The sequence below is a fragment of the Rattus norvegicus genome, chromosome 3 (assembly GCF_021556685.1).
Source record: "Rattus norvegicus strain SHRSP/BbbUtx chromosome 3, alternate assembly SHRSP_T2T, whole genome shotgun sequence".
NCBI classification, from domain to species: domain Eukaryota; kingdom Metazoa; phylum Chordata; class Mammalia; order Rodentia; family Muridae; genus Rattus; species Rattus norvegicus.
In genome coordinates, this window is record NC_141536.1 from 107,954,999 (window position 1) to 107,971,470 (window position 16,472).

Sequence of the window (16,472 nt, forward strand, 5' to 3'; positions counted from 1 at the left end):
GTATGAGTATTGTACATATTCAGACAGTCCAAACATCTCAAGATTACATAATTGTCCCATCTTCTTCCAGCCATTACTCACTTTCCACATTTCACTCACCCACTCACTCACCCACCCACTCACCCACTCACTCACTCACTCACCCACTCACTCACTCACTCACCCATTCACTCACTCACCCACCCATTCACTCACTCACCCACCCACTCACCCACTCACTCACTCACCCACTCACTCACTCACCCACCCACTCACTCACCCACTCACCCACCCACTCACTCACTCACCCACTCACCCACCTACCCACTCACCCACTCACTCACTCACCCACCCACCCACCCACTCACTCACTCACCCACCCACTCACCCACCCACTCACTCACCCACTCACCCACCCACTCACTCACCCACTCACTCACTCACCCACCCACTTACTCACCCACCCACTCACCCACCCACTCACTCACCCACCCACCCACTTACTCACCCACCCACTCACTCACCCACTCACTCACTCACTCACTCACCCACCCACCCACCCACCCACTCACTCACTCACTCACTCACTCACTCACTCACAGCAGATCTGATATGTGGCTGGCCTGGAAGTCTCAACCTCATGCCTCATCTCCCCAACTACAGTATTATAGATAAACTCATGCTACTACAACCAACTACATCTTTAGTCCTTGTCACTGCTTCTTAGAAGTCAAGATCAGGGGGTTGGGGATTTAGCTCAGTGGTAGAGCACTTGCCTAGCAAGCGCAAGGCCCTGGGTTTGGTCCCCAGCTCCGGAAAAAAAAAAAAAAAAAAAAAAAGAAGTCAAGATCAGGAGTCCAATAAAAAGAAACATGAGTTGGTTTTCATTATTATGTTTGCCGGAACAGGACTATATGTGTGTCCCAAAGTTGATTCTAGCCTTTCTGGGGTTCATACACATTGTTACTGCTTGATTCTACAATACAAATTCTGTCTTCCTTCAAATATCTTAGCTTCTACAACACAATGAGAATGAATTAAAAATAACTGGTAAGACTCTGCTTATAATCCCTTCATAAGCATATTATCATGTCACAAATTAAAGGTTATCAATATTAAGTATAGTGGGTTTAAACCTTATACTGGGGAGAAAGGGAAGTCACATCCTCTTTCTCAAAAAAAAAAAAGAAAGAAAAAAGGTATATTTAACATTGACACAAGGATTGGGGACATGACTCAGTACTGTGGCGCTTCCATAGGGTGCTTGAAGCCCTGGTTCCTCTCCCCAGCACCACAGAAACCTGGGTGGCACAGTCATAGCCACTGGAAAGTTGTCTGACACAGTTCCAGCAAAGCTGAGGCAAATGCTGCATTTGCTGTCATTCTGCCTCTCACTTCTGGGTATGGTCTCTGCACTTTGCATTCTTGGGAACTTTCTTCATTATGATTTGTTTTATGTCATTTCCTGAGTAAATTATGGTTGAGTCTTTCTAGAAAAAGTCTTTAGCTTATTTAAACTTCTAACTTTATCTGGCTCTATTCTGAAGTATTCCTTATGCCCTAGAGATCATTAAACACAGATGAGCAGCAATAAGAATTCCTTAATGAGGGCTGGGGATTTAGCTCAGTGGTAGAGCGCTTACCTAGGAAGCGCAAGGCTCTGGGTTCGGTCCCCAGCTCCGAAAAAAAAGAACCAAAAAAAAAAAAAAAAAAACAAAAAAAAAAGAATTCCTTAATGAGGTCATTACTTCATGAATCTTCTTAGGGTATCCATCACTAAGCCAACTCAAACATAATTGCTACAGGGTAAAGAGAGACAACTGACAAACTCTGGCCAGGAGAATAGGTTACAGTTTCAAGGCCTCTTTTTACAACACAGTTAGAGCTCTGAAAATGTAGTTTGAGGATAAGAGGTCATACAGGGTAGGTCATACGGGGTACACCACTGGAGGGGTACAACTCAAAAACTTTCCTACTTTTCAGCACCGATGATGAAACAATGTAATAAAAGGTGTTAGGTATTAGTATTTGCTAATTCATAAAAAGACCGGTTCAGATATTTTCTGTTTGTCTGGAGTGCTTTCAAACACAAACACTGCCAGCCTACAAGCAGACTATGTCATATAATTAGTGTGTTTACTTTGGAGGAGACATTATTTAGATTGTTTAAGTTGGCGTTAGAGCTGATAATAAAAATGGAATCTGTTCTATTTGTATTTTCTAATTGTGACTGAACTTGTAACCATGGATATGTAATGAAACATCAAACATTTAATCTGTACTTCTTGGATAATATTAGTCTGTTTTTGTTCAGTGAAAACTATAAATAAAGAAGCACCTGGTTGCTAGTCAGTCAGAGTTCTGAGACTCCTCCCTCCCTCACTGATTCCTTATTTCCCCTTGGGCTGCCCTTTCAACAAGTGGGCCAGACATGCTTATAGCTAGCACTCAGCAGGCACCATCAGAGGAGCAGAGGCTCAAGGTCACCCCTGGCTACGTAGTGTAAGTTTGAGTTGAGCCTGGGCTATATATAGAACACTGTCTTTAAAAAACACCACAAAAATCATGTCAAAGAATAAGTCCAGCTCCTGGGGATGTGATGCCCTGCTCTGGATCCCACAGGCACCTACACTCACACAGGTGCACATCTGCACACATACACCTAATTAGAATATCTCAAGCCTGGCATGGTGGCAAAAGCCTTTGAGTCCAGCACTCAGGAAGCAGAGAGGCAGAGACAGATGGATCTCTGCGAGTTTGAGGGTAGCCTGCACTACACAGTGAGGTCTAGGACAGCCAAGGACCCTGCCTCAAAGGAAGGAAAAAACAACAAAACAAAAACCCAGAATAAGAACACCAGAAAATACTAAATAAAGAGAGTTAAATAGTGACTGCTTCCCCTTGTGGGTTAGCAGTTCAGAAATGAACTTGCTTTTCAAGGTGTCCCCAGCTCTGCTCTCCTGCATCTTGCTCCTGGGCTGCCCTGTGGCTCCATTTGACTAATAAACATATCCCAGAAGTGACATATGAGCTCTGGAACCCAGTTTCTACCTCTGCGTAGAGGTGCAGGATGAAGAAACCAGAAGCTAAAAAAAGGAGGTGTCTAGTGTGTAAGCCAGCATCAACAGTTCGACACAGCAGAGAAGGGCTTCTGGACATGCTGACCCACTCAGTCCTCCAGCTGGAGATCACACAAGTGAGCCACTGAGACTACTAGAGGAACTGCTTGGTCAACCCCCACAACTGAGAAAAACACTGAACTGTTGTTTAAGTGACTCCATTCTGAGTCACAGCATGAGAAAACAGTCATTTTTGTGTTTAACAGGAAACTAAAGGGGTCTTAGCTGTTCACAGATAAACCAGTGCCATTCCAGGGATTGAGCCTACACCTAACCCCTCACTCACGCTTCTCGGTCCTCTCTGTCCCGCTTGATTCTTTTGAGCTCTCGGACTTTCCACGCCTCATACTCCTCCTCGTCATTTTCATCATCTGTATTGAGTGCATCCAGGGCGGCAAGGGACCGCTTGTTCTCCTCCAGCTCTTTCTTGGTCTCTTCTTCTACAATCTTGAGGGTGTACTTGCGCCGCTCCTCAGCCATGCGTTTTGCTTCCTGCTCCAATTCCTTCTGTCTCAATGCCTCAGCTTCTCGTTCTTGAACTGTCACACGATCCTTCCTGCATAACAGAGGTCTTGTTAAGTGCCTGAAGTCCTTAGAGGGGAACTGTGTGCCTCTAAACCCAGTCCTGTACAAATCAGACAAAGCCCAGACCGGGAAGCATCTCAGCTCTGTTTTTACCCCAGCACGGAGACTGAATCTAGACTTTTGTGTGTGCAGGACAGGTTACAATCCTGACCTTTTAAAAAGCTTTTCTTAAACTTGAACCCCTTTCACTTTTATTCTACTTATTTTTTGAGACGGGAGTCTCATTACATATCCCTGTCTGACTGGGAACGCCCTGTGTGGACAGAGATCCGCTTGCCTCTGCCTCCTGAGTACAGGTGTTAAGGGCATGGCACCTCTATGTCCAGCTTTTTCTAATGCTTCCCCAGGCCAGGAGAGGGGAATTGGATGCCCTGGAACTGGAGTTACTGGTGCTTATTATTTGCCATGTGGGTGCTGGGAATTGAATCTGGAGACAATCAGTGGTATTAACCACTGACCTATCTTTTTGCCAATCTGTTTGTTTTTGGATAAGACATGTAGTTCTGGTCAGTCTCAAAGTCATGACAGTCCTCCTGCCTCAGCATCCCAGAATGTTAGGCTTACAAACAATTACCACAGTGCCCAGCTTAACAAGTAGTCTACCAACTAAGCTATTATCACTATCCCTAAGTAGAGCATGGCTTCTTCCCCACATCCTGGTAATGGGATTTGAACCCTGGATTTGGCACACATGAGACAAGTGCTCTACTAACTAGCCATATCCTCTGCTCTTACAATTATTATTTAAAAAAATAAATCTTTAAAAAATGTCATGTGTTTGGATGTCTGGCTTACGTGTCTGTCTACTGAGTGCATGCCTTGTATCCACAGAGGCCAGCTGGAGTCATAACACAGTTATGAGCTACTGTAGACTCTTGGGTGGTGAACCCAGGTCTTTCTGAGGAGCAGCCAAAGCTAACACTCCAGCTGTCTCTCCATGGTATGGACTGCATTATGTACATGAGTGCATAGTATGCGAACATGATGAAGATCAGAAGACAACTTTTGGGGTAGTTTTCTCCTTCAGCATGTGAGTGCCGGAGACCAAAGCCAGCTCAACGTCAAGTACCTGTACTTGCTGAACATCTTGCTGGTCCACTATTTTTATTTTTGACACAAGGTGACACTCACTATATTGTCTACCCTGGCCTTGAATTGGATCCTCTTCTCTCAGCCTATAAACAGCTGGAACTACAGGCTATGTCACCAGGCCCAGTTAGTTCATCCTAGGTCTGTTTGCCGTTTTGAGATGTGGTTTGGTGTAGCGTATGCAAGCCTCACACAGGCATTTTAACTGAGTCATTTTCTCACCCACCAAGGCAGGCCTTGAACTTTCCTATGTAGCCAGGCTGGCCTTGAACCCTGGACATGTGAGATAGTATTCTATCTACTATCTCCTGAAGTTGTGGATAACAGCTATGTGGCACAATGTCTAGCTTCACCTCAGGTCTTTATAGCACCAAACTTTCCTTAGTCATTGATAATTGACAACTAAAGGAGGATCTTGCTGAGCTGACTATAAATAGGATTTCTAGGCATTAGGAAAGAAACAAAAATTTGTTTTACAAGCTTAATTTTTGTGCTTAAAACACAATTTTCCCTGGAGACCTGTTAAAGTACTTTTCTAACATATGCATGGGTTTCATCTCTAGTACCACTAAAATAAAACAAAAACATAAATCAGCTGGGCTGGAGAGATGGCTCAGAGGTTAAGAGCACTGGCTGCTTTTCCAGAGGTCCTAAGTTCAATTCCCACCAACTACATGGTGGCTCAAAACCCTCAATAATGAGATCTGGCACCCTGCAGGGATACATGTAGGTAGAACACTGTGTACACGGTAAATAAATCAATCTAAAAAAAGAAAAAGATTAGCCAGGCATGGTAGTCCATGCTTCTGTGTTTCTAAGTCAAGCACTTAGGAGGCTGAGGCAAGAGATCACAAGTCTGAGACCAGCCTAGACCTCATAGTGACTTTCAGGTCAGTCTAGGCTGTACAGCAAGAACATCTCAAACATCTCCAAGTCCACAGTATCCCCCCTCGCACCGCACCCCTCACCTTTAGGCAGATTATGTGCCTTTTGATTGGAAAGGGGGGTATGCAGACAAGCGCTGGCCACCTCTCAGTACCTTCTGTGCTAGCACTGAAGCACACAGCACCAGCCAGACTTCCCCTGCAGGAAATACTGGATACAGAGCCTCTTTTCTCAGAACTAGAACATAATTATGTGAGTCTGTCTTGGTTTGACTAATATACCTCTAGTTTCCTTTATGAGAGTCAGGATCCAGTTCAGGACAAAATTAGTCCTGAACTAATTTTGTAGCTTAAGCTGGCCTTGAACTAGCAATGCCTGTGGTTCAACCTACTGAGTAGCTGGGACTCTAAGCCTGGCTTAGCAGGTCTGGCAGATACTTACTTTCGAATGAAGACAGGCTTAAGTCGAGGCTCCATTTCATCTTCACTGTCTGTGTACTCCTCATACTCAGACTCTGACTCGGACTCCTCCCCAGAGCGTCCTTCATCTTCCACCTCCATGACCTCCATCTCTTCATTTTTCCTCTCCTGTGCTCGCTGCCGCATCATGCCGCGGCGCCGCTCTATTTCCTATCAAGGAAGGCATATGCTATTCAAATGGCCTGTGTTTCAGGTCTGTTGTGTTGGTGCTAAAGGCTAAATCCAAGTCCTACTGCTGAGCCCCTAGCATAGCTTTGATTATGTCTTCAACAGGTTCAAGAAACTCTGACATGAGCAAGAGTAATTCAGCATGGTTTCATTTTCAGTCTTACCCCCAACAAACAGGAAAGGCAGTCAGAGTTTGGCTAAAAGCAGCAGATCTTGTGTCTTTATAACTTTAACAAGGGAGCACTGGTCCCAATTTTTAGCAAATCTCAAGCTTTTATAGCTTCAACAAATGAGCACTGGTCTACTTTTTCTTATACCCTGTGGGAGAAAAATCCCATGTTTCCCCCTCTTACTTCGTCATCGATTTCCTCCTCCTCTTCCTCACTGCTATCTTCTCGTTCCAGGCGCCAAGCATCTCCTTCTACTTCTGAGTCACTTTCTCCCACTACTTCAGGTTCCACTATTTTTCTGTGTCGAGCCAACCTGAAAAGCAGAATTTCCAAGTGTACTATTAATGCCAAAAAGAAAAAAACAAAACAAAACTACTTTCTTCCTCCATCCACTCTTCTCTGTCTCTCAACTGAGTTTTACTCTTTAGCCCAGACTGGCCTGCAACTTGCTATGTAGTTCAAACATGGCAATCCTCCTGCTTTGGTGTGCTGGGATAACAGGTTTGAGTTACCACACTGACCCTTTTTTGAGACAGGGCTTCACTGTGTAGCCCTGGCTGTCCTGGAACTCAACCTGTAGGTCTGGCTAGCCTCTAACTCACAGAGATCTGCCTGCCTCTGCATCCCTAGTGTTGGGACTAAAGGCCTGTGCTACCAATGTCTGACTCACACTGAGTCTTATGATGGAACAACTAAAGTTCACATTCAAGAAATTAAAACGGTTAACAGCAAGAATGTCTGAGAAAGTCATAAGAAATCATATTGCTATCTAAAATTACATAACACATGTAAGTTACGTGTATATACATACATATAGAGCTTAAATGAAAATTCCCTATCTTATTTAACATTTCTCTTCTCAAGAGATATAGACCTCCTAATCAAAATCCCAAGTACCAGGCTCGAGAAGCCCCCTTTCAAGTTTGCTGGTCAGGGGAGTCCAAAAGACTACCAAATCATTATAGGCTATCACGGATGGTCTTAGTTGCTCCCCAAAGGTTAAAGGCCAAGTCACCATGCTTTGGGTGAAGGATCTGGAAAATCCAAGTCGTATCTGATCTGAAAGTCCCCTCCTCAAGGACTAGTTTTCATAGTACCAGAAGGTACCATACAAGTTTCCAAGGGAGGGCAGCAATCAACAGTCCTACCCAGCTATGACGCCTGCGAGTCACAACTACCAGCATGGCAAGGTAACTTTAGGGCACAGTAAGGACACATATGCTTTGGCGGTAACCAACAGCTGTCTACTTGGACTTAAGACTTGCTCAGGGAAATCATGCCTGATACTGCAGACCTAGCTTCTTACCACCCCCACCCTGCCATCGAAGGCAGGAATTTTGAGGATCACCTATAACTACTACTTTACTAATCCATCTTAATTCCTAAGTGGATTCTAAATATTTACACTTTTATCCACAGATAAGTGTAGCTCTCGCCTCTCATTAAAGAAATCTTTCCTTTGGAACAGAAGGACACCATTACAGAAAACCAAAACCAATCAAAATTCAAAATACAAGTGATCTTGTGGCATCCAGTCTCAATAAATAATTTCTATAACATAACTTCCGCACCTGAGGCTTGGGGAATATTGTAGAAGAGGGGGCAGAGAGATTTTAAGAGCTAGATGAACAGGAAGACTGCTGTGAAAATGTACATCCTAGAACTGTCAGGGACACCAGAGACCCATACATTCCTAGCCATGTGGCTGCCACTAAGTGCCAACAGACATACTGACTTAGGGAAAGGTTCACAGGGCTCCAGCCCACTCAAGAACTTCAGGCAACTAAAGAATGCTGAGAGTGGGAAAAAGCCCCTGCCTCTGATTGGTTATTCAGTACCAAATGGCTAACCCTGAGATCATAAACACACGAGTAACAATACAGAGACTGAGGAGGTTGAATTTATATATTTAGGTAGGGGTATGGGTGAATCAACAATTTATGAAGAGGCCATGAGGGGTTGGGGATTTAGCTCAGTGGTAGAGCGCTTGCCTAGCAAGCGCAAGGCCCTGTGTTCGGTCCCCAGCTCTGAAAAAAAGAAAAAAGAAAAAGAAGAAGAAGAAGAAGAAGAAAAAAAAAAAAAGAAGAGGCCGTGAATTTGAGAGAGTAAAGGGAGGTGGTTGGAGAGAGGAAAGTGGAAAATTGTGTAATAGATTTTAAATTAGAAAATTACATACACAACCCAACACATAAAACAGAGTATCCGAGCACATATGTAAGTTGGGCCTAAACATTAGTTTAGGCATGATCTTGGGGGCACATTAGGGATTTTTTTAATGGCTCAAGTAGGTCACAGCTTCATTAGATCATAATAGTTTCTGTGAAGCTGGGCCTGGTGGCTGCTGTGCTGAAAGGCAACTCAGCATGAAGCTGAGAGGCTCAAGCTAGCTGAAAGGGCTGAGAAGCTGGCAGTGGCCAACAGTCTCTACTTGGAGTAGTGAGTAACTAGTTAAATTTTTAAAAAATATTTCTTATTTATTATTGATACACTGTTCTGCCTGCAGGCCAAAAATGGGCACTAGATTCCATTACAGATGGTTGTGAGCCACCATGTGGTTGCTGGGAATTGAACTCAGGATCTCTGGAAGAGTACTCAGTGCTCTTAACCTCTGAGCTATCTCTCCAATGCCCCCCCCCCCTTTTTTTTTTTAGTTTTTGAGAGAGGGTTTCTCTGTATAGTCCACACTGTCCTCAGACTCACAGAGGTCATCTCAAGCACTGTGATCAAAAGTGTGCTCCAACACTGCTCTGCAGGCAACTGTATAAGACTGATCTGTCAGATACCCAGAAGAGGGCATCGGATCCCATTACAGATGTTGTGAGCCACCATGTTAGGACTTGAACTCAGGATCTCAGGAAGAGCAGCCAATATTCTTAACCACTGAGCCATCTCTCCAGCCCTAAGTAACTGGTTTTGTAAGAATGAAATAAAAACACTTTTTTTTTGTAGGCATACAGTTTTTAAATAGCTTAGTTTTAGGTCATAGGTACCTAAGTTATTTGGATCTACCTGTTTAATAAAATAAATGACTAGGCACGGCACTGTATGTTCAGGACTTCGGAAGTGAAGGTTGAAAGCTCAGGAGCTGACGACACATTGAGTTCAATGTCAGCCTGGGTTATATAAGACTCTCAAACACACAAAAGTAAATAGAAAAACAAATATATTATTAGAACTGTTTCAATTCATGTGGTCTGTGAAAAACATTTTTCTTAAATTTTAATAGATTTATTTATTTAATTTATATATATATGACTATTCAATCTGCATGTACACCTACCAGAAGAGGGTATCAGATCCCATTACAGATGGTTGTGAGCCACCATTTTGGTTGCTGAGGATTGAACTCAGGACCTCAGGAAGAACAGAGAGTGTTCCTAACCACTGAACCATCTCTCTAGCCCCCTTCCCTCTTAAACATTTTTAAAATTTATTTTATTATCCCCCCACTCCAACTGCTTTAGCTTCTCACCCACAATACAGATATAGGACCAACCTTATACGACGATCTACAGATTGAGTAAGCAATGTAACTTATCTGGGACAGCACATATAGAACGCAGTAAGCACAGTATCAGCCACTGTCATCTCCATGAGAGGTCTCAGGAAGACATAATTCTAGTCGTTACCTCTCTTCCACATCTTCACTGATGCGGTTCTGTAACCGCCGAAGTCGGGGGTCACTGGATGAATCCTCCTCCTGTTCCTCAGGCTCTGCTTCTTGTTCCTTAGCTTTCTTAATGAACTGAAATTCTTCATCCTCTTCATCTGAGGACTCCATAGGGGCATAATCTGGTCTTTTTCCGGACACATAACGTTTTACCTTCACTTTTTCCATTGAGATCTCACCTGGTCAAGAAAGATAATGTAAGTTTCAGTATCCTCTTCCCTAATTCCCTTCAATTCTTGGCCTTTGCAGAGAGAACCCTGAATTCTTGACAAAGAGACAAAGTAGCCTATGACAGCCATTATCCAACCACACAGTCACCTCTCAGTGCTTTCTTATAAAGTCTACGGTGTGAGAATGCATTTTATAAGTACCAACACCAGGACATCAAGAGGTACCTTGGGGACAATTAAGTAGAGGAATGTGAACAGTAAAAGTACAGAAAAATCCCCCCTACACATTCATGTCATGTCCTCTTAACAATTAGTGGGGATTTACTGAGGGTGCCCCCATAGGTTCCCAGGTGGTGGTATGTCTGGGTATGTTTAGGAGGTGCAGCCTTGTCAGAGGAAGCATGTCAGAAGGGGTGAGCTTTGAGGTTTCAAAGCCATGTACCATCCCTACTGATTCCTACTGCAGTGCCTGGGTGGGTGGTCTGTCTGTCTGTCTGTCTGTCTGTCTGTCTCTGTCTGCTTCATAGTTGCACTTCAAGATATGAGCCCCCAGCCTCCTGTCCCTGCTGCCATGCCTTGCTCTACCTTCATGGGCTCTAACCCTCTGGAATTGTCTTATTTCTGGTTTTATTGCTGTGAACAGACACCATGGCCAAGGCAAGTCTTATAAATGACAACATTTAATTGGGGCTGGATTGCAGGTTCAGAGGTTCAGTTCATCGTCATCAAGGAGGGAGCATGGCAACATCAAGGCAGGCATGGTGCAGGAGGAGCTGAGAATTCTACATCTTCATCAGAAGGAAGCCAGGAACAGACTGCACATCCTCAGGTAGTTAGGAGGAGGGTCTCCAAGCCCACCCCCCACAGTGACACACTTCCTCCAACAAGGCCACACCCGCTCCAACACTACACCTTCTAATAGTGCCCCTCCCTGGGCCGAGCATGTGCAAACCATCACAGAAATTATAAGCCCAAATAAAATTCTCTCTTTTATAAATTGCCTTGGTCATGGTGTTTTATCATAGCAATTGAAGAGTAACAAACACACCCTTATTAAACAAATTCTTTCTAACAGTGCCTGGCACATTAACAAGAAAAATTTAAGTGGGAACATAAAACCAAATTATCACACAATTTTTTGCAGCCCCCCCCGCCCCCCCAGGGTTTCTCTGTGTAGCCCTGCTTGTCCTGGAACTCACTCTTTAGGCCAGGCTGGCCTCAAACTAGATTTGCCTACCTCTGCCTCCACTGTGCTCCACAGGTGTGCCCACCACTGCCAGGCTCACTCACATCTTTTTTTTAAAGAGCCCTGAACATTTGTATTCAGATGCAGAGGGTCTAGAGGTTGACTCAGATACATTTTTCACTTTCCACCTTATTTTAAAACCTAATTTTAAGAAGATTTACTTATGTGTATAACTGTTTTGCCTGCATGTATGCATGCACCCCATACAAGAATGCTTGGTGTTTGACAAAGTCAGAAAAGGGTTTCAGATTCCCTGGAATTAGTCACGGATGGCTGGGCCACAGAGTCCTCTGTAAGAGCAACAATTGCCCTTAACCATTGATCCATCCTGCCAGCCCAAATACCATTTTTTTTTCCCCAGAGGCAGGGTCTCTGGCTGGTGAGGAACTGGCTTAGTAGATCAAGCTGGTTTCAAACTCAGAGTTCTGTCTGCCTCTGCCTACCGAGTGCTTAAAGGCATATGCCATCACACTTGGTGTTTTTTGTTTCTTTCTTGAGACAGGTTCTTTCACTGAACCTGTGGCTGGCTGTTTCAGCTGTATTATTCAACCATCAAGCCTCAAAGATCCTCCCTCGTCTCTTCACCCCTCAAGGTTCTCTACGTACGGATGTTAGGGGTATGAACTCAGGCACAGTAAGGGGAGCTATCTTCCTAGCTTCTCCCTCTGAGATGCTATGGCAGCCTTTACAACATAACTTAACAACCTAACTTGACCGGTTTCTACCTTCTTTCCCTCTAGCTTTGTGCTGAATCAGATGATCTCTTCTAAAACACAAACAAATTGGCACTCAAGAGGTGGTTCAGCAGCTAAGAGGACCTGCTGCTCATGCAGAGGGCCTGGATGAATTTCCCAGCATCTACATGGCAGTCTATAACAGTCTGATACTCCAGTTCCAGAGGATTCCATGCTCTCTTCTGGCCCCTATGGGGATTGCATCCACACGGTGCACATCCATCCATGCAAGCAAAACATTCATACACTTAAAAATAAACAAAACAAACAATTCCAGTGAACAGAAAGATTATACAAACGATTCAAATTATTTCATAAACCGAGGAAACCCTTTTAATCAAACTGGGCGAAGCAAAGTTAGCTTTTGGCTATAACACACACCCCCCTCTAGTTCACTTTCTTCTTATATTTTCATTTTTGTTACTGTTCTGGTTGTGAGCTTGGCCTTTAACGGCTGAGTCATATCTGTAGCCCTATTTTTATTATTATTTGCAACGATTCTGTCTGTGGATATGTGCACAAATGTACGTACTGGCAGAGGCCAGATCTCCCAAAACTTGGGGTTACGGGTGGTTGTTGAGTCGCCTGATGTGGGTGTTGGCAATTGAATTTGGGTCCTCTGGTAGAGGAGTATGTCCTCTTAACCGCTGAGCCATCTCTCCAGCCTTCTTAACTTTTAATTCGAGAGAGGATCTCACGAAATCGATCAGATATGTGCAAGTGGATCCCGCTTCCCCCAATCTCTAACTATGCCACGTGCGAATTTAGGTGGAAGGCAGGAAGAAAAGTTAGGTTTAATGGTCAGCCAAGCTGGTATGGTCGGCCTAAGGCAGGTTTCTGAGATACTGAGGATGAATGAGGTAAGATCCGACCAGAGGGGAGCCACACTTACCTTTCTCATTGCGAACTGGGACGGCCCCAGCCGTAGACTGAATGGGCGGCTGCTTCATGAGTGCGCTTGGGACCGACATGGTGACGGCTGCCGCAGAGATTCTGTAAAACGGATTGAATCTCAACAACGAAGAGCAAGAAACAAAATACCGCTTCCCACCAAGCTTTGCCCTACACTACTGCGCGACTGACAGAAACAACTTCCGGCAGCGGTAGAGGAACCGGAAGTACGTAACAGGGGATTGTGGGAAATTGGAGGAACGCTAAGCGGGCCGCTTAAAGGGCCAGACTAAAATTTGCGCGTCTTCGTAGGCAACTTTCCCGCCTTCAAGCGTTCAAGATTTGGAAGATCCTTCTGGCTGACAGTTGCTTTTTTTGGGTTTTGGTAAGGTCCTGGAAGGTTCGGATTAAAGCTTTTATTTATTATGTTTTGAAGAAACCGAGCAGATTACGGAGGGTTGTTTGTGCATATTGTTGAAAACTCCGAAGTGTAGAGTTTGATCCGCATAAATTGGTCACACTTGTAATCCCAACATTTGGGAGGGTGAAACAGCATTGCCGCGTTTTGAAGGCCAACCCGGGCGACAGGATAAGACCCTGCCTCAAAAAAAAAAAAAAAAAAAAAAAAGAGAAAATCCCGTAGGGACCACACACTCCTTTAATTCTAGCACTGGGAAGACTGAGGCAAGTGGATCTCTGAAATTGAAGCTAGTCGGTCTACACAGTGAAATATCCGGGAATAAAATATTATATAGGACTTTGAAGGCGCTAATAATATAATTATTAAATTATTTCCCTCGGGTCCTTGATGGGTGAAGACAGGAAATTGACAATCTTTAAGAAGTAAGAGTTTTCAATGAACGAAACAAGGACGACGCTTACCTGGGACATATCCTCTCTTTATCTTTGTATAAACACATCACTTTCAACCAGAAAACCTTAAAAGGCTAAAGTAGACAGAAATCTTCTTTTCCCGTTGTATTTTATATTGAAGCTGTGTTGTCTAGGCAGGTTGGCTTGTTTGCTTTTGCCTCTAAGTTGGTGGTTGTTCATTTATTTCCTGAGTAGTTAGGATTCTCCATAGGTGTGCCTCTTCACTGGACGTGAAACTTTATATTACGAACTCATCAGCCTAAAAAGTGATGTTGCTGAGCCGCAGGGGCAGTTCAGCTGTAGAGCGCTTGCCTGTTTTGAGGACGGCTTAGCTTGGAGTAGGGAATTCTGTGGAGAGTAAGTGTGTTGGGGAGAGAGCTGTTTTCATTTATGGCAACTCAAGATGGTGCTAGGAAAAGGCTTTTCTTAAAAAGTCCCGACTTTATGAAAGACAGCATGAGAAAATCTTATTTGGTAATGCCCGTATTCTGAGGTTTTTAGGCCCCCCCCCCCCCCCCCCCCCCCCGAGCTATAGAGTCATATGTATCCCAATCTAGCCTCTAACTCTCAAAGTAAGAGAAGAGAATCTGGAAGTTCTGATCCTCCTGTGTTCGATTGCTTAGAGCTGAGATTACAGGTGTGGGTCTCCATGCTTGGTTTTACGTGATGCTGGGGATAGAATCCAGGGTCTTCGTGCATTCTAGGTAGACATTCTACTGAGCTACATTCCCAATCTGTGGTTTAGCTTTTGAAGTCCTCTTCTGCCACTGCCCACAAAGGTCTGTTGTAGCCCAGACTGACTGAATTGCTCCTTGCTACCATCTCTGTTACACCAGGCCTTTATCATCACTGGCCATCTGCAGGTTTTCTCTACTTAAAAACAGGTGGACTGAGGGTCAGCACTTAGAAACCAAGTAACACGAAATGCTTACTTTTTTTTTTTTCTTTAACTGCCCTCTTTCGGTGACAGGGGTTCATATAATACAGGTTCCCCTTGAACTGCCTGTATAGCTGATGACGATGACTTTGGATTCCCGATCCACCTGCCTCCACCGCCCAAGTCTGGGGTGACAGGTGTGGACCATCATGCTTAATTGCTCCCCCTTATTACAACTTAAAAATATACAGTCGTGGTCAGGAGTGATTTTTTAGTAGTGATATTGCAAGAAAGTGGGCAGAAATAAAGGCCCACTTTGTGTTTGTGTGCACTCGGGGTGAGTGGGGTGGGTGTGACTCTGTTCTCATATGAAGATCAGAGGACAACAGTGAGAAATAGCCCTTATGTAGGCTCTGGGAGTAAAATAAAGATACTAGGCTGGGTGGCGAGCACCCTTACCTGCTGCATCATCTCCCTTGGTTTTGACAGAGTGTCTCCTGGACCTGGGACTTTGTGTTTAGGTTCGTTTGTTTAGCCACGGAGCCACAGAACTCCACTTGTCTTGCATCGCCTGTGCTGGGATTATAAGCCCAGCTTTTTAATTTGGATGCTGGGTCAAACACAGGTCAAATGCAAGCACCTTACCAACTGTGTCATTTCTTTCAAGCTCTGCCTATTGATTTTTCTGTTGTTTGTCTTCCAGTCCTTATGGGATTTATGAGGGTATGGCTCTCTTCCAGGGGTCATGCTGCAAAGCGGCGGTATTTTTTTTTTTTTAAAGCAAGATCTCGAGTGTAGTGAGCCATATTGGATTTGGGCCTGGCCGCTTTGTAACTGTATGGTCACAGTTAAGAAGTCAAGGGATTGTTGGACAGAGGCCTCTCCCATGTACTGGAAGAAAAGACCAAGTAGTAAACACCCGGTGTCTCCACTGCATGACCTCTGCTGAGCCCGGCTGATGCATGTGGAACTGACACACCTGGACCACACCTGGGTGGTGGTCAATTTACTTCTGCCTTTTGCTTCCTCAGCCTTTATCCTTGAGATTTAGGCTGGTCTTCTCGGATTTCTCCCTAATTAATTCAGGTCTCGTAGTCACGAGCCAGGGTTTCCCACTGTGCTTCCCAGTTATTTTCTACCTGGAGACTTGGGTATATAAGTGGTGAATAAAGCTACAGGAGTCTCTCACTCTTCTTTCCTCTCTCTCTCTCTCTCTCTCTCTCTCTCTCTCTCTCTCTCTCTCTCTCTCTCTCTCTCTCTCTCTCTCTCTCTCTCTCTCTCTCTTCCTCTTCCTCTCCTGGCTTGACATGATAACCTGTGTGTGTGTGCGCGTGTTTCTTTCATCCCGTAGGCTTTCGCTTTCGGTACTGTGTCGGTGCTGGCGCCGACACTCTAGGAGGCTTATTATTATAGGAGTCAATGTAAGTGTTGATTGAGATCCTGCGTCCCACATTCCGGAAGGAGAGGTAGTAGGATTATGAGGCTAGCTAGGGTGACAGAGAGATGTAGTTGTATAAAAGCAAAACAAGACACGGCC

The 16,472-nt window shown here is 44.4% G+C and overlaps 2 protein-coding genes across 6 annotated transcripts in view; one reads left to right on the forward strand and one right to left on the reverse strand.

The window, feature by feature from the left end:
* Positions 1-13,384, reverse strand: part of Mfap1a (microfibrillar-associated protein 1A) — a 16,568-nt gene extending 3,184 nt beyond the window's left edge. The window contains exons 1-5 of the mRNA NM_001191964.1: positions 13,187-13,384; positions 10,104-10,323; positions 6,658-6,787; positions 6,099-6,286; positions 3,385-3,654 (exon numbers count right to left, since the gene is read on the reverse strand). Coding sequence (NP_001178893.1) covers positions 3,385-3,654; positions 6,099-6,286; positions 6,658-6,787; positions 10,104-10,323; positions 13,187-13,265 — 887 coding nt within the window. The 5' untranslated portion in view covers positions 13,266-13,384. The remainder of the gene's footprint in view (positions 1-3,384; positions 3,655-6,098; positions 6,287-6,657; positions 6,788-10,103; positions 10,324-13,186) is intronic.
* Positions 13,385-13,439: 55 nt separating this feature from the next.
* Positions 13,440-16,472, forward strand: part of Wdr76 (WD repeat domain 76) — a 34,702-nt gene continuing 31,669 nt past the window's right edge. For 4 of the 5 annotated variants that reach the window (XR_015682924.1, XR_015682923.1, XM_087652056.1 and 1 more), the window contains exon 1: positions 13,440-13,570. The gene's annotated coding sequence lies outside the window, so the exon portion shown is untranslated. 5 annotated transcript variants of the gene reach the window in all.